The sequence below is a fragment of the Mugil cephalus genome, chromosome 13 (genome assembly GCF_022458985.1).
Source record: "Mugil cephalus isolate CIBA_MC_2020 chromosome 13, CIBA_Mcephalus_1.1, whole genome shotgun sequence".
Classification (NCBI taxonomy): Eukaryota; Metazoa; Chordata; class Actinopteri; order Mugiliformes; family Mugilidae; genus Mugil; species Mugil cephalus.
Window position 1 is genome coordinate 8,697,124 of NC_061782.1, and position 22,891 is coordinate 8,720,014.

Below are 22,891 nucleotides of genomic sequence, written 5' to 3' on the forward strand. Positions count from 1 at the left end.
TTTGATGTTTACAGCCTGTAATCTGGAGTGCATTTCTATCATTCCAGCCGCCGTGACTCCGCGTAGCCTCTGACAGCTGGTTTACAGTTGGCTTAAATGGGAAAATTATCTGTTAATTTATATTCATGACAGTAAATAATTATATAGTTGAAAATGTGGTTGCAGCGATTAATTACTTACTGTTCCAGCGTTATTTAACTTTAAAGCTCTGTCGCAGTACACCAGGACTGACTCTCCAGGCTCTTATTTTATTGGCTTTTCATTCACACTAATGTACAAAGACTGGACTCAATTGTGTGTATTTTATGGAAATCATCATTTGTAACATAAGCAATGCTTTTGAATAATTTTTCAAAAGCTATTTCTAATTATTCTTTCATTTTGAATCATTGTTTTAAGTGCATCGTCTATGAAATAAATTAAAACTGAAAAAATGCTCGTTACATCATATTTTCACATTAAAGAACATGGGACCAAAAAATAAAAGCTATCAATAATGTTAGTGTCACTTTATGTATAAAGCACATTTAAAAATAACCAATTTTGACCCAAGTACTCAACAGAGTAGTCAGTCATTCATTCATTCATGTGGTTGCAGACCATTATAGTCAATCGCCTATTTATTACCATGTGACCTTTAGTTTTTATTTATTTTGTTTATCAGAGTCGATATGCCACGTCTATAGTGTCCCCAGTGTTAGTGCGGTGACTTCACATCTTGTCCGCTGTTAAAAAAAAAAAACTGATCTGTCTGCAGGAAACACATGCTAACTGAGCAGTTAGCTTTGGGAGGGGGTCTCGTGGAGCGCTGTGTTGTAGCCGTTCTTTTGTGGCAGCCGACCAAATTGGATGAGCCGCGCTTCCTCTCAGTGCCGTAGCTGCTGCTGCCGCTGTCTGCCAAGTTGTGCTTCGCCGCCGTGCTAACCTGCCCCCCCTGTGCGCCTAAAAACACTTAACTGGCACAGCATTCCTGCACCGCCCTTATGCCCCCAGCTCTGACATCTCCTGACTGTTTCCCACTAGCTCCTTCTTGTGGCTGCTTTGTTTCTTACAGTGTGTGTGTGTGTGAATGAGAATCCCAAGTGTTTGGCGTGTGGACATAAGGTTGGATAGCTTAACCGTAGTGTTATTTCCCATGATGATTGATTATTTTTCTTTTTGCCATGAAAGAATGATGTTTTATTTGCTCTCCATGTACTGTTCTTTGACTGGTTTACTGTTAACGATGCAGTTGTTTACCCTGCAGTTTGCTGTAGGTCACACTGGACTAGAGCTAAGGCAGGACAAAATGGGATGTTTCTTTATAGATTACGGTCTAGTGTTGTAATGGGACAGGGTAGGCGAGGGTGGAGCAAATTAAACAGGCTTCCTAGCAGCTGGTAGTGAGTCGGGTGGACGGGTGCGGGCGGGCGGGTGGTGTTCAACGGGGCCAGCCTAGGGCCAGGAAGTGCTGAACTGTTTTTCTTGCAGGGATGACAGCAGTCAGGAGGGGGAGGAAGGGGAGGAGTTTGAGTGTTACCCCCCGGGGATGAAGGTGCAGGTGAGGTATGGGCGAGGCCGCAATCTGAAGACGTACGAGGCCACTGTGAAAGAGGCAGACGTGGAGGGGGGAGAGGTGCTCTACCTGGTGCACTACTGTGGCTGGAACGTCAGGTAAGACAGGACCTGGGGAGAAATCACCTAACGTCTATATATTCACCCTAAAAATAAAATAATAATAATAATAATAATGATAATAATGACGGGATCACCGCTACACCGGCGTTCCCACAGCCATAACAGATACATCCCTTTTCTCACAATTGTGCCTTCATCCGACCCAGTCCCATGGTCAGTACTCTGATTGTGGAGAACACTGGGCCCTCTAGTGGCAGAAGCAGAACTGAGCGTCGGGTCGATGTGGATCCCCCCCCCCCCGCAGCTTCCTCGCTCAGTTTTGACCAAATCCCCCTGTCTGTCTGTCCCCCAGCTGTCTGTCTCTCAACTAAATTCACAGACAGGCTGAATTTGAACCACTCTGGCGGTGATCAATTTCTTTTTTTAGACGCTACCTTGTGATATTTGAATGTGAGCTACCCCCTTTGGATCTCTTCTGAAAAGGCCAACCAAAGTGCTTCTACACTCACCTCTACCTCTCAACCCTCTCCCCCCTCCCCAGCGGGTCAGGGTTAACGCAGTGTTAAGTAGAGTGTTAGGGTACCATGACACAGAGGTTAACTAGTGCAATCAGCATTTCATTGTCTCAATGTCGTTGTGTGGTCCTCTAGCACTCTATATAAGACAGTGGGATGTTCTCTGCATTGTGTCTGTTGTGTGTGATGTTGTGAAACTTTTTCATTTCCCCTCATACGAGCTAAGTAGCCCCCTCGGTACCGTTGGAACTCTGTTGAATATGATTTGTGTGGTGGTGGTGGTGGTGGTGGTGGTGGTGGTCGGTGTTAAATATTGTTTCTTTCTTTCATCGTAAAGGTTTGTCTTTTTCCACATAACACCATGGGATTTCTTCTTTTGCTGCTGAGGCAAATTTGTGCCACAGCAACATGTCGGGGTCAGACTGTTAGAGGTGTCCGTGTGGTGGGTGGTGTGAGAGGATGTTTCTCAGCGCCCCTTCGAAGACCTCGAATGATGAAACTTGTCTCTCTTGTCTTTTGTACTTGACTTTTAGATATGATGAGTGGATCAAAGCAGACAAGATTGTGCGCCCCGCCAATAAGAATGTACCAAAAATAAAGCACCGCAAAAAAATAAAGGTACGGCTTTGGAGTGTGGTGACTTTTTTAATTTGAGCCCGCGTTGGCGTCGCGAAGGTGAATCACTGACTTTGTTAAATCCTGACAGAACAAAGCTGAGAGGGAGCGTGACAGGTTGGAGAGGCTCAATGACAGAGAAGTCCTCGGCCCCGCGTCCAACACTAACCGCGTCCCACGCTCCAAGTGTGGCCTGAGCCAGGATGTCTTTGCCAAGATGGACGAGGGTGAGGACAAAGGGACTCAGCAGTCTCCAGTCAAGTCTATAGAAATTACTTCTATCCTCAATGGCCTGCAAGGTAGCAACACTCATTAGCCTGTAGTCCTCATGCACACTCAAAGCAGATTAGGACTGTTTCACTCTGAAGTGGTTTATTAAGTCTGTAGATGTCCTGCAGAAACTAACAGAAGCTCTGTCTTGTTTGCCTCAGCCTCTGAGATGTCCACCGACGAAAGCGAGCACGAGCAGGAGGATGAGGAGGGGGAGCATAATGAGGGAGACCGGCCGGGTTGCCGTGGCAGCCTCAGAAAGGGCCCGCACGAGCCGCCCCAAATATCAGAGCGCTGGGAGAGCGGGGCGCCCTCTGAGGCACCCAAACCTCCTCCGGCCTCAGCAAAGAGTCAGGAAGTGGTCAGCGCGGAGAGCGCGGACGCCGGGAAGCGCCGAAGCCAACCGGAGTTGGAGGGAGAGGCGAGCACCAGGAAGAGGAAAGCAGACGGTGCAGCAGAGAGGACCCCTAGAGGCCAATCCAAAGCTAAGACCAGGAGCACCAGGAGCGCTGACTGGCTGCCTGGGGGCTCCCCCAGGAAACTGGAGGAGAGAGCAGCTGGTCCCGGAGAAGACAGGGGGGCGTCATCCAGCAGCAGTTCAGATGAGGAGGGCGCGGCGCCGCCGGAGTCCCAGACTGAGGAAGGTGAGCGAAGTCGCCCTAAAACCAAAGGTTCCCCTTCCAAGAAGTACAACGGGATGAAGGAGAAGAACAAAGCCAGCAGACAAGCTGGCTTCTGGGACATTCCTGAAAAGAAGCCCAAAGTGTCGGGGAACGCAGAGGAGAGGGCTGCCGTTCGCCCCAAAGGCCAAAAGGACGTGTGGTCCAGCATCCAGGCCCAGTGGCCCAAGAAGACTCTCAAAGAGTTGTTCTCCGACTCAGACACGGAGGCCGCGAATTCTCCTCCGCCGCCAGTGCCCTCGTGCCTGGAGGAGCCCAGCGCTGCACAGGACGCCGGAGCTGAGGACGAAGCCTCGGAGGAGCCCGCGGAGAACGACAAGCTGCAGGAGTTTCCGAGCAGCGGCAGCAACTCCGTGCTCAACACGCCGCCAACGACGCCTGAGTCGCCCTCAGGAGGAGGCAGTGTTGTGGAAGACTCCACTCAAGTGCAGCCTTCCTCCCCGCCGCCGTCCCTACCCCCCGCCATGCCTTCAGAGCCAGCGTCTGACGCTCTTCCCCCAGGACCCACGCAAGAGGAGGTGGCAGGCGGGCGCAGCGAGACGGACAGCAGCACGGTGGAGGTCGAGAGTCTGGGCGGGGAGCTGCAGGAGCTCCCTCAGGAGGAAGGGGCAGGTTCCCCCTCGAAGGTGTTCGACGTCAGCCTCTTGTGCAACAGCAGCAGCAGCTGCAGCCTCGAGCTGAGCAGCGGCAGCCAGCAGGAGATTGAGCAGAAGTCCAAAGGTACAAATACAAGCAAATCGACTTTATCAGGCTTAGTTTTCCAGTGACAGAATTCATTATTTTGCTTTGAGTGGAATAGTGAAGAAACGCGAAGTGACAACTCATTCCTCAGTCTGCTCGTTCCCTCACTGTTTTCTTCCGATGTCTTTGTAGTGTCTGCGAGTCAGAAGCGGCAGAAAGAATCACAGGCAGGTGGAGCCTCAAAGAAACACAAGCCAAACCGCAAGAGCCTAGGTGTGCCTCCCAAAAAGAATAGGAAAACAGGTAGGAGCAGCTGTAGATGGAACTGCTGACACCTCGCTCACCTTCTCATTTCAAATGCCAGCAGTACTTTCACCAGCCGCGGAATTTCTATTTCACATTGACTTGCTTTCCTGATATGATATTACAGATTCCAGATGGGAAAGGAAATTAGGTTTTGCCTGCTGTTTTTTTTTTTTTTTTTTTCATCTCTGCTATCTTCCCATCTCCCCCTCCTCCAGCCAACAGCAGTGACAGTGAGGACCAGTCTGTTGTTGAGGGCACTGCCAAAACAACTGCCTCTAAGAACAACCCATCTGACCTGAAGGCTGCCACCTCGCCCAAGTGTCACGGACGATCTCCGCCTTCGAGCCATAAGTACCACAAGCAAGGTGACGTAGATCACGGCACGCATCGAGACCACCACGGAAGATCGCCACGTGTCTACAAGTGGAGTTTCCAGATGTGTAAGTGTCAAACTAACTCGCATAATGGCAGATTGAAGGAAACTGTATTTATCTGCTGTGGCTTTTATGTTGTGTCGGGCAACCTCACCTGACCTGGGCTTTCTCCACATAGCTGATCTGGAAAAGATGAGCAGCCTGGAGAGGATTTCTTTTCTTCAGGAGAAGCTGCAGGACATCAGAAATCACTACCTCTCCCTCAAGTCTGAGGTGGCCTCTATTGACAGACGACGAAAGCGCATGAAGAAGAAGGAGCGGGAAAGTGAGTCGGCCTTTTTACTCACTAGGAATAACCGGGATGAGTAGTTTGGCAAATTTATTAAACCAGGGGTGTCGAAGTCAGTTCAGTTCAGGGGCCACATAGAGCACAATTTGATCTCTAAGGGGCCGGACAAATAATACAACGGCGTATCAATCTACAAATCACGACAACTCCAAATTGTTTCCTTTTGTTTTAGTGCATGGAAGCACATCATAGCTGCGTTTCCACTACAGCATTTTGCAAAATAAAAGCGATATTTCTAAAATTTTTGAAACTTCATATGGTCACATGACCCCCTGCATCATCTCCGGTGACGCCTGTGATGGGGGACGGCGCCAAAAGTGTTTCCATTGCACTTTTGCGGAAATTTTTTTTATATCTATACGTCTGGAAAAACCACCTCATGAGAGATATTCAAAAGGAATTTCAAAATGTAGGCGTTTCGGTTACCAGTTTATTTAGGATTTGAAAGTGTTTAAATTTAATGAACTGCACTGTTACAAAACATGTAACGAATAACCGGACATCTCTTAAGAAAAAGAAGTGCGATGTCTGCATAGTTCTGGGTCTCAGTGTTGTGTTATGTTAAATCTGTGTGAACCCTAAGATTAGGGCCGGATTAGGACCTTCTGGCGGGCCGCTTTTGGCCCGCGGGCCTTATGTTTGACACCTGTGTATTAAACCATTAATGCTTGTTGTTAGAAGTTGAACGAGAACACACTAGCAGCTCTGTGATATCTACACACGTGCGTCAAAACCGTCCGTAACTAAACTCTTGTTTGTGTTCTGCAGGCACAGTGGCTGCTTCCTCGTCGTCATCCTCCTCCTCCTCACCGTCCTCCAGCTCGCTGACTGCGGCGGTCATGCTGACGCTGGCCGACCCCCCGGTATCATCCTCATCCTCCTCATCTCAGAACTCTGGGGTATCAGTGGAGTGCAGGTGACAGGACGAAACCAGCAAGGAGCCACCGCACTAAGCACTTAACCAGCACCCTGGGGTCGCCCGCCGCCCTCTCTCCAGTCGGCCGGGGGGGGGCGGTCGAATCAACCTACATACTGTAACTACTGGGGCACAAAAACCAGACCAGAGACAAAAACAAGAAACAAGCACTATTTTTTACTGACAACTGTTTCCTTGGCAAGCTAACGGCACTTAAGTGCACTTTTATGAAGATTGTGTAGGGGGATGAAATTTGTCAAAAAAAAATATACGCAATTGTCTTTTGCGCTCTTCTTAATTGAATATTTACAAGAATTGTTTTTTGCAAGCAATAATTGTTAAACGTTGTATTGGTAAGGGACAATTTCCAGTGATGATCCCTCTGTGATCAAGCTTGTGCTTGCCGCGTTGTCACGGGGAATTCAGAGGAACACTGCCACATTGGCATTAAGGGCATACGAAAGGTAACTTTGCCACGTTTCTCTGTCCACCTTCATTTAAAAAAAATAAATAAAAATAAAAATGAAAATAGGCCTTTATGTGGTTAAACCTGAACGGGGTTGACGAGGGTCCTCTAACGTACAGGCATGTGGTCCTGTACATGTTTGAGTGATAGAGGTGATTAGGTTTCAGACCATCATAGGTTCACTGACAGCCTCAGTGGATGAATATGGAATGATACTGTAGTGCCTTTTTATTCTTCTCCATGGGGCACTTTGAGAAAGGACAGCACTTCTTTTTTTTTTCTTTTTTAAACCTGATCCTCTTCTCAAATCAAAGGGTCACTGAAATTGCGTGTTCCTTATGTAAAAGTCCGAGGAAATCTGTGTGCGTGAGCAGGCAGTGAAGGGCTAAGTCTGACAGGTGAAATGGATGTTATCAGCGTCTGGGTCTAGTTAAGAATTATAATTGTAAAAGCAGAACTCCTGAACTGGATCACATGTAATCTACTACTGAATACTCATCCAGCTTGTTGAGTTTGGCAGTATAAAATGTGCAATGATGGAGGAGGAGGAGGAGGAGGTGGTGGTGGTGGTGAATGCAATGGTCACATTACTTCATCATAGTTCTTAAAGCCCATCCGCTTTATTTGGTTACGTTTTCATCACCCGCTCTGTCCCATCGTCCTTCGCTGAAGATTCATCGATGCACATCTGCAGCTGGATCAAGTTAACTTGAAGTGCAGCCATAGGAGATGCTCGCAGTACGTTTCTCAGTACTCAGTTCACACATTCGCAATGTTTCAAACTACGTGAAGTTATTTAAGTTCCATTTTTGCTTCAGTAATTAAAGCATAATTTCATTCTTGGCATTTGACTCGCAAATCAAAAGCGGCACGTGGGCTTTCGTCTCATACTCACCCCTACCAAAAAAAAACTTTGGTTCTGTTTCCTGTACTATGACCACAATAAAGGTAGAGATATTGTAAATGTGCATTTATATCATAGAGTGACGTATGTGTATACATTTCTGAAGACATCTCCAGTGTTTCCTTTGTATAGACCCCCTACTGTATGATAACCTGAAGTTACATTTTGTTTGGCACTTGTATGTAATTGTATGCTTTTGTTATACATTTGTATATTGAGAAGTGTTTTGAGTCAAGCTATTTAATATCTCGCACTGTTAATAACATGTACTTTTCTGTACAGACAGTTTTACGGTTTTAACTGTAGTTAGAGTGTAAATACTGAGGGTTACAGCATGTTTGTCCCCCCCACCCCCTCCTCCCCTTTTGTCCTCTTTATCTCAGTTCACTTGAGTTCTTTTTGTTGTTGTTGTTTGGCCTATTTCATCAGTTTAAGTAGCTTTTTCTTATTTTTTTTTTCTTTTCCTTTTTTAATTTCACGTTTGCTTTAGTTTGTATTCCGTTTTGTTTTTTCTGTAGCTTGTGCTCTTAAAGAGGAGAACGGTGGCGAACCATGCGGCTGATTTGTTGTTTTCCGAACCTGTACGTGGCCTGAAGCTGAAGCTGTGCGAACATGTATATGGAAAACAGTCCGCGTTATAGATAAAGAGAGAGCAATGGAGCTTATTGAAAAATGCTCAATAGTATTTATTAGGCTCATCTGATGATGGTCAGTGTGTAATTTATTGTAAAAATGTAAGCAAAGCAGAAGCCTCTGTTTGAAATAAATGCCATAGTTTGTGAAGTACTCTGTGTGTCTTTTGGTGGAGTTTGGTAATTAAGTACAGCTTTAAAGGTGCTTTTATTTTACTTGAATATTTTTAAATCCTTATGCTGTATCTGGGAATCTGGAGTTATTTTGCAAATCGTTTTTTTTTTTTTTTTTTTTTAACTTGACTATCACATTAAAACGGCTCTTTATATTTTATTTTAAAGATTACTCTGGTAACCTAATTAAATTTAAATCAATTTAAAAAATAATATACAGTATAAATACATTAGCTGAATTAATTACTGTAGGGGGTGTTTTTTTTTTTTTATTTTATTTTATTTACTAAACTATATAAAAATGCCTCGTAGTTACCCGGATATGGATACCGTCGACACGCGTTACGTCACGAGTTACGCACTTCCTTAGCGTGCCACCTGCTAGCCAGCTAGTCTGCTGCAGGTCCGCTGCGGGTTTGTTAATAGTTTCAGATATGGTGAGCGGCAGGACGAGCGCGGTACTTGCCGGCGTGTGCGGAGCCCTTTTCATCGCATATTGTGTTTATTTTGACAGAAAGCGGCGAAGTGACCCCCGCTTCAAGGAAAAGCTGCGTGAACGTAAGTGTCGGGTCTAAGGGGGGGGAATTAGCTCAACTTAGCAACCGTAGCACGTTAGCTTACATGGGGCGAACACACTGCATGGACAGGGCACATGAAAAATACTTAAATGATATAGAAAGCATAAAGAGCAATGTTATATTCTGTTATTCACATAATAACGTGCGGCAACATAAGATCTCGCATGTTTTATTTATTTTATTTTTATTTTGCTCAGATATGTTGCTGATATAAACTGATGTGTGTCACATGTCACGTAACCATGTGCTCCTGGTTTGATAAGTCCAGACTAAAAGGCTCGTTTCTCTCACAGGTAGAAGACGGCAGAAGGTTTCTAGTGAGAAGTCCGGACTGTCAAAGGTGAGATTAAAAACCCAACAGTTACAGCACATTATAATATTTTTTTTATACTTGTATTTCTGACACTTTGTGTGTTGACTTTGAAGCTGCCCGACTTGAAGGACGCGGAAGCTGTCCAGAAATTCTTCTTGGAGGAAATCCAACTGGGAGAGGAGCTCCTGGCACAAGGTTTGCAACATGTCTGGTTACTGTTTATTCACATAAAACTCACAGTGTGTAAGTTTGCTTCCTGTGCTTGATACACACGGTTGTAAAATGTGAAGTACACATAAGTTATTTACCAGCACAACCAGTGCAGGGCCTTGTGATTATTTCAGCCCTTCTTTGATTATAATGCACTGAAATGTTATTGTAAAATCTTTAGAATAGAAAGTCTTTATTGTCCCAATTTGGGCAGATCTGTTTAAAACTGGTCAAAATCCACGTTTAAAACCGCATAAACGGACAATTCAAGACAGATCAAAGGCACACAACTCCTGTTGCTTCTCGCTTCATTTCTGCCATCTTTTTTTTTCCAAACCCAGGTGAATTTGAGAAGGGCGTAGACCATCTGACCAATGCCATTGCAGTATGTGGACAACCTCAGCAGCTGCTCCAGGTTCTCCAGCAGACGCTGCCTCCCCCAGTTTTCCAAATGCTCCTCACAAAACTACCCAGCATCAGCCAGGTAAGAGTTCTCCTGCATTTCCCAATTTATTGCTGCAGCCTGGTTCTTAAAGCATCCTTAATAAACCCCCCAGTTACACTTTAGTGGTCTCTGGGACAAGAAAGGATGCAACAGCAATCTTAGAATTATCCAAAACTGAGAGCTGTGTGTCTGTAGCTCCTAGTTATTTCACCTCTAAGACAAAAGTCCGAACATTAGAAACAGGAGCTGGTTATTGACGGTTTGACATCTATTGACTTTTAGACTTGACCTCTGAAAGATCCTTTCCTGTTTTCTTTTTTTAGCGACTCATCAGCTCCCAGTCTTTATCAGAAGATGACGTCGAATGAGTGTGTGTGAGGTGGAAGTCTGCTAGTACCGCTCTGTTAAAGGGATTTCGAGCACTTAAACTGCTTGGCACCGTGACTGTGTGTGTGAACATGGAGGACACTGAACGGTTACTCTTCTGGGACATGTAAAACACATTCCTTCTTGTTTTCTAGCTGTCCATGTACTGTATATATTTTCCTTGAAAGGTAATTGTGTTAAGGCCAGGTGTTGCCGATATTCATTACAGTTGATTAAATGTACACTACCGGTCAAATGTTTTAGAACACCCTAATGTTTCCAGTTATTTATTGCAATTTAAGTCATGCAAGCCCAAATGAATAGCTTAATAGTTAAAAAAAGGTTTGGTTACCCAAAACTGAAAAATAATGTACATTTCAGGGAACATGAAGTGGGTTCACAATTTAAAGCTGTTCTGCAGCAATGAAGGTTGAATCAGTCTTGAAAGCTGGTGCTACTAATTCCTACAAGTGTTCCAACTTTTCTTGATTACTTACAACCCCCTGTGTCTGCATAAAAGCAAGTGTTGGAACACACTGTGGTACCAGACCCTCATGAGCATCAGGTGAACAGTATTGTAGTGCAGAAAATAGTGTGTTGCTACAAAAATGACGAGAAAAGGGTAATTAACAATGGAATCATAGCACTTAAAAATGTAGGTCTCTTCCTACGGGGAAATTGCAAAGAAGGTCAAGGTGTCAGTGAGTACAATTTTCTTCACCACCAAAAGACAATCAGAGACTTGGGGGAAACTCTGACAGGAAGCGGTCTGGCAGACCCAAAGCCACAACTGAATCAGAGGACAGGTTTCTGAGAGTTAACAGCTTGTATGATAGGTGTCTCGCAGGACAACACCTTCAAGCACAGCTTAATAGTAGTCGTAGTAAGTCTCGGTTTCAACTGTGAAGAGAAGACTTCGAGCTGCGGGTTTGACAGGATGAGTTGCAGCAGGAAAGCCGTTGCTAAGGTGTTAGAATAAGACAAAGAGGCTCTTCTGGGCCACGAAACACAGCCATTGGTCTACTAAAGACTGGATGAAGGTATTATGGACTGACAAATCAAAATTTCAAATATTCGGTTCATTACGCAGGACCTTTGTCCACCGTAGGCGAGAGGATGGTTCCACAGTGTGTGACATCAACTGTCAAACATGGAGGAAGTGTGATGGTCTGGGGCTGTTTTGCTGGATCCAGGGTCGGTGACCTGGACAGAGTGAGCAGCACCCTGAACCAAAATGGCTAATGCAGCATTCTGCAGCGCCACACAATACCCTCTGGTATGCGCCTAGTTAGTTAGAGGTTCATCCTACAGCGAGATAATGACTCAAAACACAAGTCCAAGCTATGCTAAAACTACCTCTGTAAAAAAGAACAAGATGGTAAGCTTGAATAGATGGAGTGGTTCCAGACTTAAACCCCATCAAGCTGGTTTGGGATGAACTGGACACAAAGAGCGAAAGTCAAGCAACCTAAAAGTGCAGCACATTTATGGGAACTTCTGCAACAGACTTGGGAAGAACTTTCTGAAGAATATTTGATTTGGCTACTTTGATGAGTCAAAGGTTAAGAATACATTTTGGTCTATAAATCGATTCCATGATTTATTTTTCAACTATGCTTTCATTTCAGAGTGCAATGACACAAACTGAATAATTTTCAGTAAAAAAAAAAATGGAAAAAGTGTTGTTCTAAATCTTTTGATGGTGGTGTATGTCCACACTAAACAGAGTATATTGTTTTCTGAAGATGTTCTTGTAGCGTCTGTTGAATGTTATTTTTATATTACTGCGTTTCACATCTGAACATGATCTTCTGTGTAACATCGTCCAATAAAATGTGAAAAATCAAAAAAAACACTTTTGGGTCTTGCCTTTTTCCGTTTGCCAGCAGATGGCAGTAGCAATGCACAGGAAAATTTGAGGCATCCACGGTCCTGTAGTAATGTGATGTGGTTAGTTTCAGTCTGTTTGGAAAGCTGGAGAGTTATTTTGCTGAATGGGACGGTGTTGCAGACATAAATCGAGATGAATATCCCAACTGATTTAAATAAAACCACGGGAGTAAATATTAATGAACGTGGAGGGAGGTAGGGTAAGCCGATCTCCAGGCATTCATACACCCAGGAATGCTGCGTCAGTCCAAAAATAATCCTCAAACCTTGATCTGTGACATGTAGCGAATCCTCGACATTGGCTAGTCAAATACAGCTGTTGCCAAAGTGAGGTTGAAGGGCCATCGTGCGAGTACAGTATTTCTGTTCCCAGTCTTGGCTGTGCAACATGAGCTCGTGCAACTCCACTGAGCCACATTGTGTTTATTGTGAATGGCTTTATTGTGCGCGCAGGAGAGCAGAAGTGGAGCAGCTCGTAGGGGAAGGGAGTAGGTCTGGTTGGAAGTGTGTCTCTTGGAAGACAAATAGAGCTGTAATTATTTTTATCCCCGTCTGCAGCTGTTTTTCTACAGACTCTGGCCAGAGCGACCCGGACCTTGAGGTTGCCAGGAAACGAGAGCGGAGGAAGGGAAGAGAGGGGGGTGGGGGGACGGGGGACGGGGGCTGTAGTTTTTCTACATTGGGGATGAAAAATGAACGGCGGCCCAGAAATGTCGAGTGAAGACTAAATGGTAGACACTGTTCCATTTTCCATGAACTCATGGGCTCACTCTGCGGTCTTCGGCGCTCCTGCTAGTTGGCCGCTTTGTGGAAAAGGAGAAGCCTGTCAGGGGGGGTCTGTAGCGTCGTCTGGACCTGAGCGTGTGTGTGTGCAGAAGAAGTGACTTGTTGTTAACCTATACTTTGGGGAGGCAGAGGGGGGAAAAAAATATATATCAGACTGTTGTTGGAGGTCAAGCTTGAGCTGTGGTCTGGAGCTGGTGCTGGGGGTAGGAACAGGTTCAACCCGCTCTCCGCAGAGAGTACCACTGGCCTGCTTCTCTTGTAAATAAACACTAGGCCGCCGGTCCCTGCAGACTGGAGAGGGCTGAGGGGTCACTGGAGGATACCAGAGCAGCCAGAACCGCTATGAAAGCATAAAGTAAACCCAGTGACACGGGCCTTGACATGAGGAGAAACGCTGTTATAGATTACAGCATGACGCAGCAAAACCTCTGTTGCGTTTTTGAGACAAAGTCACATCCCAGTGCTCAGCAGAATATTAATGTAATCAATGAAGTGTTTACTGTAATTCTTTCGATTCAGCGTCTGTCGCTCACTTGCAATCCTGCTCTATTTGGGTTTGTTTGAATGGATTATGAGTCAGCTCTTCGTATCTGATGAAGCAGGAAGGAAAGGAGGAGGCAGAAGAAGAAAAAAAATAGAAGAAAATGGAGAAAGTTCCCGTTGTTGTGCAGCAGGGGGCACTGTGGCTCCAGGCCAGATTTTGCAGACGTCCACGATGGTCCACTGAAGGACGCCTGAATGGAGAGAGCCGAGAGCCTAACAGTTCCAGTTGACAGCAATAACAAAGGCTGAGCAGCCTGCAGCACAGCAACGGTGATCAGAAGGACGGATATTTAACAGTTTATTATCCCCCTTTTCTCTGATGTGTGCAGGGCATGACAGATGCAACCTCTCACTTCGTTACAAGTGCATCGAGAAATAACCTGCTTTTAAAAAGCAACAGGGCCACAGAGAGGCTCTGACCAGCTTGGACCGAAGCACCGTCACTGTAATTTCTGCACTTGGATTCTGATCATATGTCAGCTGTTGTATTGGGAATAATATAATAGCTGTAATAATTTGAGCTCCACAACTCATTACTGATAATCCTGTCAACAAATTATCCACATCACTAATGACCTTTGCTGTGTTATTGCCCTGTGTGAGCTTGAATGTCAAAGCTTGATTGCTGCTCCCGTGTACCGAGTGCCATTTGACCGGCGGAGATGTCTGGTTATGTAGGAGCAGCTGTGTTTGGGAGTTTAAGGCGGCCAGAAATAGCTCAGTTGTATGTGGTTGCTATGGCAGCTCCACGTAGCTCTGCAAAGCAGCAGACTCTCTGCTGCAGCCGCGTCCACATTTGAGATCCTCCGAGGAGGCATTTGCCGCCCGTGGCTTTGCTTATTTCGCGTTAGCTGGAGGCGTCCACAGAGGCCTGCGGTCCTCCGAGCGCCTCTGTTTTGGAACATGTTTTCTCGATGATGCCCTCTGCCTCCGTGTCCTGTCGCTGATGTCACAGCCTACTGTACGTTGTCATGGGGAGGGCAGGCTCGGGAGAAACATGAGACATGTCCAGGCTATTATTAAAACCGCAGCTCCCTTCTGCACTGCCACTTGTGTGCGCAGCAGCAACACGGTATATTAATTACCCGCCGCCTCCTTTTTCTTTTTCCTTTTTTTTTTTTTCTGTGTCATTCACCAGTGAGGGAAAGAAGGAGAAAAATTTCCAAGGCACGTCCTAAAAATAAAGCAGCACTGTACGTGCTCAGAGTTTTAACTTCCACACAGATGACCCATTTTTCCATCTCAAAGGGTCTGAGGATGGGTGGAAAAAAGAGGCGGGGGGGGGGGTGAAGCAACAGTGGAGCCAATCACGTGAATCTAAAGCAGGCTACAAATCCTGGCGGATTTCTCTTCCTCTGTGGTTTGATGCCTTTTACTGTCATCTGTTTTTCCATCTCTCCGCTGCTATCCCTGTGGTGATTTAACTCGTGCTGCGGCCCTGCCTCCGCGCTGCTTTTCTCCCCCATCTCGCCTATTTGGCCGTGCTGTTTACATTCCCTGTGAGTGCGAGCTGAATGGTGTGGAGAGTCGCTCCCCCCACCGAGCGCCCAGCCACCCCGGCTGCCTCTAATGTCAGCCTGTCTGCCCCCCCACCCACCCAATCCCCATCCCCATCCCCTCGCGTTGCCGCCAGCCTCCACCTATCTCCTCATCACTAGATCCCTGATAAGGCTGAAATTCAATAGCGCTGCTCAGCCTGAGACGAGTAAGTGCATCACATGACCTGTGAATTCCTGTTTACGCTGAGTGGTTTTCATATTTTGGTCTGATAACACACACACCCCCCTCCGATTCGTCATGAACGGGTGGCGGTGGGGGTGGCAGTGGTGGTGGTGGTGGTGGTGGTGGAGGAGGAGGGGGAGGGGGATAATAGCAGCAGAGCATAAAGGAAGACAGAAAATATTGCTCAGCATCAGCTCTCATCCTGTCATCTGTCATCAGCATTATCTGTGCAATCTAGGCAAGGAGTGAAACTAGAAGAGGGAAGTGACACATACGCTAAGCGGGAGGGTGAAGAATGGGTTAACTCAGCAGACTGTGTGCACAGTTATTTCTTTTTTCTTCCCCCACCCCAACCACCACCACCGCCGCCGCCGCCCCCACCCCCCCCATTCCCCATCTCTCTGATCTGCCTTCCTGTCTCACAAGCAGTGCAGTGCAGAGGCTTTGAACATCATGAGAGAGTCAGACAGGCTTGTTTTGCATACTGTCGGTCTCCTGCATTGACTTGTAGCAAATCCTTGCCCTCGGGAGGCACGTCAGAGGGGATTAATGGGAGGGCCGGGCCTCACAGAGTTTCCCATTGTCGCAGCCCAGCCCTGCACTGTATTTCCATCCCGCAGAGTGAGAAAAGAGCGAGCAGGTGGGGTGGTGGTGGAGGTGGTGGTGGTGGTGGTAGAATGTGGGTGTGTGTGTGTGGGGTGGGGGTGTGAGGGGGGGTCAACTTGTGTGTGCAATGTGTCAGAGCAGGCAGGCAGGCGGGGAGGGAGGGAGGGGGGTTATACAGTGGTGTTATTTCCCTCTGCCCTGATTCTTTGGAGCTGGGCTGAAGGGAGGGGAGGAGAGTGTAAATAATGTATTTGGAGCGGCGGGGTGGAGGGAGATGGAGCTTGACCGAGCTCAGAGCAGGGGAGGGAAAGAGTTGAGCGGCCATGCTGCTGCCGAGCAGGAAGCCGGCGGCCCGGAGGAGGGCTGAGGTGGGGGGGGGAGAGAAACAGAGAACTGTGTGAGCTGTAACAACGCTGTTGCGGTGCTCAGGGGAATGTGGGGCCTCCTCAAGAATGTGGCAATCCTCTACTTCCGCTATGCTCTCTCGCTTTTTTTACCAAGACAAATAGTTTGCTGCCGCACGCCGCCATTAATAATGTAACGTTCGTAATAACGTAATGCGAAATGCTTCTTCGCAACAAGCCTGGAGCTGGCAGGGATTTCCTCACGAAACGTAGCGGTCCGGTCGCAGGAAGGGAGCATTAGTCAGATTCACGTCCAGGCTAAAACAAAATGCTTATTTGTTTATTGTTTTAGTTTGACATATAGGGAAGTATGGTCATTAATTTCCCACACAATAAATAGATGAAATAATTAGCCTCCGAGACCCGAGCTTTTGTTTGGAATGCATTTTTAATTTCCTCAAGGGATTTTGGATTAGTAGGACCGGAGAAGTATAAAAAAAAATAAATAAATAAGCATCATCTTTGAACAGGAAGTAGTTTCTGAAAAAAATAAATGGCCTAAAATGTGAACACGGGGATTATTTCACTGTATATTACAATAAAGGCCCTAAATGTGTACCAATAACTGTTTATTTTGATGCAGAAGCAGAATTAAAAACAATTGTTGACCCTTTGCTTTCAGTACATGGCAGAAAAAAGTGTCCCCTTATGAGGACAACAGGTCTAAATGAAACAGAATAATCTGCCACAAACCTAACACATTGTGTCCCCATATGAGGACGCAGGGTCTCAGGAGGTTAGAGGTGAGAAAATATATCGATATGGTAATATATCGCGATTTTCTTCCAATACCACTTTTTCTCTACAAGTGCAATAAATTGGAAATGCATTTGTCCAAAGTCAATTTGTCCAAAGAATTATCGCTGTCATCTGATATACATATATGCAACTTGTATTTTAAGCTGCAATTAAATTGAGTATCGTGATACGTATTGTATCGTGAAGTCCTTGCAAACACCCACCCCTAGAAATTATTTCCACCCTAATGTCAGTAGCTATACTAAATGTTAGGATAACCAAAAGACAGGAAACACTAGAAAATTGTTAAATTTGGTTTATACGTCTGCAGCAGACCTGTGCAGAACCTACACTATCACCTATATGAGTTCACCTTTGTACACATTTGTACTTACTGATGCTTTGTGATTGCGCTGCTAGTTGACTTCTACGCAACTGTGTTCAGTTTCTCCGTGTTCTTCAAACAGCTGAGAGATATGAAGAGAGAAGAGATCAGATTAAATAGTATGCAGGAGGCAGAATTTACATACAGAGGCGAGGGGGAAGACACAGACCTGGAAATGCATTTTTGAACACTGCTGCTGCCGTCTCCTTTGGGTGCAATTGTATTTCTGGAGAGATGCAGACAAGGACAGAGCTACGTGTCACCATTAACCTAGCTGCGCCGTCCACGTTTACATTCCCCAATCAGCCAACCACCACTCACACTGATGTTAGCTAGAAGCTAGTTAACAAGGCATGCACCATTTTTTTTTGCCAGTCTTTTTTGCCCCCTCATTTAGAGTCTTTGAATCCACCTCTGCGTGTGAGACGCTCCTAAAATTGACTCATTAACATTGATTAACCTCCTGAGACCAGAGCTTTTGTTTAGTATCCATTTTTATTTTCTCCATTTCTCTTTGTTTGGGATTAGCAGGAGCTAAGAACAATAAAAACTAAGCATCGTCTCTGAACAGGAAGTAGTTTTTGGAAAAAAAATATGCCCTCATGTGTGGACACATGAGGGCATGAGACATAAGATTATTTCACTCAGTAACAAAATATAAAAACTGCTAATTTTCATGTCTGAACATTGCTGTGCAAAAGTATAATTGTAAATAATGAAGTCCCAATGTCCTCAACCGAGTACTTGCTAACTAGCAAAGTTATAGCTTGTTATTATTGATAGAATTGTGTCAAATCAGACTAGAAAAGTTAATGAGCATAAATAAGCAAGTTTTAACTTTTTAACAAATTTTATGAGGTTTTGTGCCTTGCCCACTTGCCCGCTATCATGTTTACAAAAATAGAACGTGCGTAAAAATGTCTGCCTAAAATATGGGGGTTGTGTGCTAGGCTATTTCTTCATCAGCGTTGTGTGTCAAACAGCCTCCTACCTGACCTAACTTGACCCCAACTCTCTGACCCCTGGTGCAGGTAAGTGGATTTTGCTATCTTTAGGACAAAGCCAGGCTAGCAGTTCTTGTCTTTACGTTAAGCTAAGCTAACAGCTAATGCAGCTTTATATAAGGTGCACAGACGCCTTGGTCTTTTCATGGAGCTCCCTGCATGAGTATACCTTGACTTTAACCGTTGCGCCAACACTTTCTTTATCCCTCTCCTTATCTCTCTGTGCCATTTTCTTCTCTTTCTCCCACACCTGTTATGTTTTATAGCGGCAATAAAAGATACCTCGACCTTGAAAGATGACAGAGCAGCCCCGACTACAATCATCTGAGGAAAGAAATCTCTCTGCTCTCCTTTTACGCGCGGTGTAACCTTGTTGTAACTTTTTGTATTTTATCATCTTTTCCCGGGCTTTGCCGAACTCTGTTGCCGTATCACCCCACGCAGCTCGGCGGCTACAACCCACTCGTTCACCCGAGAACTACAAAGTGACGCCTTGCATCTTGTGTAACCACCACCAGTCTTTGAAGACTTTGGCTTTGAGCTCTGTGTCTCATCAATTCCCTACGCAAAAGCTAAATTTGAATCTGAGGCGAGCGCATAAGGGGGGTAGCTTATCTGCCCCACTCGTTTAATGTTATTCATTCATGCACACTATTTTTATGACAGGCTGTGCATGCAGGACTAGTTTACATATTTTTGTTGTTTATGTAACCGGTCTGCATGTGGATGCTTAGATATGACAGTACAGTAACAGCGCTGGTTGCTTCTGGAGCGAGCTGGGAGCCCATTCATACATTAAAGACACGATTTGTTATGTTCTGCGTGAAAATTGGAAGCAGAAACGAATATATATCAAAGGTCTGACCAGTCTTGAGGCGTTCAGGATCAATTTTTGATGTGAATTCACGTCTTAACTCAAAGTGAAAGAGATATCCCCCTCATTCCCAGTCCGTGAAGGAGCCGTGCCATAAAGTGAGTGGTAAATTCCTGACTTATTTGTCATCTGGGGCCTGGATTTGTCACATCCAATCTGCTTTTCTCAATGAACTGGGGAGGGAGATTACAGGCTCATAGTCAGTGAGATAATAATGGCGAGTCAAGCTTTGGCTCTCAAATGAAAGTCCTCAAGAGGATGAGCCACGCCGTATGCGACGTTTCATTCTTACGACGTCGGCCGGAGCTCTTTTTTTTTTTTTCTTCTTCTTCTCCTTTTTCTTTGCGCCCATCTGGAAATATGATTTATTACGACGACCAAATCCGTTTGAAACACCGGTCAGCCTCGCAATTGTTCTGTGAACCTAAGCCGCAGAGCCACGCCACTCTTCTCTATCCTCCAGCCCCGCATTTCACTCAGTAGCAAATCCTCTTCGAGGCTGAGCCAATCCTCCGTGCGGCTGCATTCACGAGCCACCGTAAGATGAGAGCTGAAGAAACCTGTTGTTATTCTACGCCCTGTGTCTGACCACCTGACGCGTAATTGATAGGAGAGTTAGCACAATTTCCCCCCCCTTACATTACGGCCCCCTGCACGCCGTTGATTTATTTCAGTGTCCTGTCACGTAAGCTCGTGATGTCTCCACTTTAAATCTGACCTACTTTCACCAAAGCCTTGATTTTGTTGGAAAGCTTTTTTTTTATAATAAATACGCTTTACTTGTTTGAGGTGTTTTGAGGCGTCCATGAGGACTTCATCATCCAGAAAAAGTTCTTTCCCATTTATTTTGACACGGAAAGCTCCCGTTCTTGACTTGATTTGAATTTAATGGACTTGTAGATGATTAATGAATCAATTACTGGATACAGCATCTGATCTCTGGGTGGCTGCAGAAGCAAGGCTGACAGCTTCTCAAATTGAACGGAGCACTGTCGCTGCAGAGACTCGCCGGCTGCCAGCTCGGTGTGCTCCTGTAATTATAAATGCATGAAATGATTAACAAACAACTCCGCCGCGAGGCTGCTACTCGCCGGGTCACTCGGGGTCAGCAGGAAGGGCGGCGGAAAGTGGAGCTTGCAGATGATTGCACTTTGTCTGATAAGGACGCTCACGCAGATTGAGTTAATCTTGTGGCGAGAAATGCACTAAAGGCTTTTAGCCCAGATGACGCTCAGTGTGAGGCCTCTCCCTCATATTGCTCAGTGAAAAGCTTTGCGAAAGCACTCCCGCCGCAGCCGCCGCTTCCACCCCACCATCCACACCCTGTCTACCCTCCCAACCCCCACTGCTCCTTTCTTCCAGAGGGATGGCTTGTTGACATCCATTAGGAGGTTTCCCAGCATTGAGTCAGGCCAGGAAAGATGGCTAATGATGTAATTCCCTGAGAGATGACATTAAAATGTCAAAGTGCTGCAGCTGACATCATCCATTTAGCACACATTTTCCTATAACATTAGTCTGTGCCTTTTTCCTTCCCTCAGCTTTCCTTCTCAGAAACTGGAGCTCCACACCCATCCCACTGCCTCCAGGCTCTACTTAGGTGTGCAGCCACACAGTGAAGGACAGACTGGAATCAAAGCGTGTCTTCCCCTGCAGCTATAAATGCCCTGCTCCAGAAAACAGTGTTTTGAACAGGCTGTGTGTGTCACGTTACATTCATCCTCCCTTCTTAAAGCTTCATCTGATGCTAATTCATCCTGTCTGCACAACAAAGACCGCGACGCCCTGCAGTACTCTTTCCTCCACCTCTTGTGCTATTTCCTAATTCCTCGCACATGTGGGAATGACCTCTGGAGGATTTTAGGGTTAGCCAACTGAAATGATCCTCCTCAATAACTGCAATTCTGATTCTGCACGCGTGACAGAACAAAGAGAACATCTTGTACGAAGCGCATTCTCTACCTGCGCCGGTCAACAAGCACGCCGTTTTTCTGAGAAAATCTGGGATGGGAAATTATATTTCTATGAGGGAGACCTGACAGCTCGCTATTCTTCAGCCCAGTGAGTGGGCAGGCTTAGACGTCAATAATGGATGCTTGAAGGCAGAGTAAGTAGACGTGAACTGGAAGCAGAGAAGGGGGCTGCGCCTCACTCAATAATGAATCAATTGATCCCCCTGCAGATGATGGATCGGGTTGCTATGACGACAGATGCAGTGCTACCCGGAGCGTGGAGAAGAGGTTTGTTTCCCAGAACCGTGCACTCGAGGCAGCGAGTGTCTTCAATGTACAGTGACGCGGGACATGATTAATAAAGGAGGTGAAAATAGAAATTATTAAGTGGTTAATTAATGCAGCCAGATGGATATTCTCCAGTGAAGAATTACTGCAAAGAATCAGCAATCCATCACATCATGCTATGCAACCTTAAATCTATTTATTCTTTTTTTTCTTTTTTATCAAACACACAGATGTGAAGATGCTGCAGGTGCACGGATTATGCTGGCAATCATTCAGTCTTTGATTACTCTGGGCGTTCCTCCTTTGATGGCTGTTTTAGCACCGAGCCGGAGCTGAATACACATGTGGGTTTTATTGTGTGTGTGTGTGTGTGTGTGTGTGTGTGTGTAGCGCTGGCTTCTCGAAAAAACCAACATGTTTACCGTGTCTGCATGTGTGCGTTTTGTTGCCGTGGCAACCCGGCTGATGCTGGGTCCAGCTGGGACCACGTTGCCAAGTAACAGCTGAGTTATGAGAGCGGAGGAGAGGAGCGTGGGCGTCGGGAGGGAGGGAGGGGGCGCAGAGGATACGAGGACTCCTACAAAGGCGGCAGCAGCGGCAGCAGCAGCAGCGGCAGGAGCGAGCAACAAAGAACGGAGGCATGAGGGGGAAAATATCTCATAAAAAAAAAAGAAAGAAAAGAAAAAATGTGGTTTATTTAGGTGAGGGCTCTGGGTTGGAGAAAATAACTTTCATATCTCTCTGCACATTTCTGATAGTGACTACTAATACGTGGGAGCATCTCAAAGCATCTTTGCTCTCTGGAAGTTGCACACAAACAAAGTAGAGCCACGCCAGGGATGGCAGCGCTCCATGCTAAGCAGCAGCATGTTGTGCAGGGTGTCGAAGCGCAGTCTTAATGTGCGCAGGTTTCCCCAAATTACCACACAGAGGCCTCCGGCTGTTAATGACTCACAGGCATGCAGGAACATCCGTGACGGTCCAACTCCCAAGCCTTCAGCCATAAACGGTGGTGCACCTTTGCAGTCGTTGAGTCAGCACCGTGCAGACAGACAGGGAAGGTTACGCCGAACCCGCTCCTGAGCTCCGTTGCGCGGGCGTACGGCGAAATTATACCAATGGTTAATGGTTTGTGATGAGAGCAGCTGGTGGTGTTTTCGAGCTTCCATTAAAATTGTTTCAAAGACAGGTTACACCCATTAAACTCCCATCTGTGTGTCAGATGAGGAAAAACAAAGGATGACGGCATGTTTTCACAGCCCGTGTACTCCTCTGACCTCCTTGCACA

At 46.0% G+C, this 22,891-nt stretch overlaps 2 protein-coding genes and 1 non-coding gene across 3 annotated transcripts in view; all 3 read left to right on the forward strand.

Moving 5' to 3' along the window:
• The window catches only part of arid4b (AT-rich interaction domain 4B), a 39,250-nt gene extending 30,771 nt beyond the window's left edge, over positions 1-8,479 (forward strand). Inside the window, exons 17-24 of the mRNA XM_047603403.1 lie at positions 1,471-1,653; positions 2,666-2,750; positions 2,839-3,046; positions 3,179-4,417; positions 4,571-4,681; positions 4,900-5,124; positions 5,237-5,383; positions 6,176-8,479. Coding sequence (XP_047459359.1) covers positions 1,471-1,653; positions 2,666-2,750; positions 2,839-3,046; positions 3,179-4,417; positions 4,571-4,681; positions 4,900-5,124; positions 5,237-5,383; positions 6,176-6,327 — 2,350 coding nt within the window. The 3' untranslated portion in view covers positions 6,328-8,479. The remainder of the gene's footprint in view (positions 1-1,470; positions 1,654-2,665; positions 2,751-2,838; positions 3,047-3,178; positions 4,418-4,570; positions 4,682-4,899; positions 5,125-5,236; positions 5,384-6,175) is intronic.
• Positions 8,480-8,846: 367 nt separating this feature from the next.
• Positions 8,847-10,674, forward strand: tomm20a (translocase of outer mitochondrial membrane 20). The gene is made up of 5 exons (XM_047603401.1): positions 8,847-9,057; positions 9,371-9,417; positions 9,504-9,585; positions 9,942-10,084; positions 10,369-10,674. The coding sequence occupies exons 1-5, from the start codon at positions 8,934-8,936 to the stop codon at positions 10,411-10,413; spliced, it is 441 nt and encodes a 146-aa protein (XP_047459357.1). The 5' UTR covers positions 8,847-8,933; the 3' UTR covers positions 10,414-10,674.
• LOC125019364 lies at positions 10,134-10,269 on the forward strand. The gene has a single exon (XR_007114060.1). It is a non-coding gene; the product is annotated as a small nucleolar RNA SNORA14 (small nucleolar RNA).
• Positions 10,675-22,891: the final 12,217 nt, after the last annotated feature.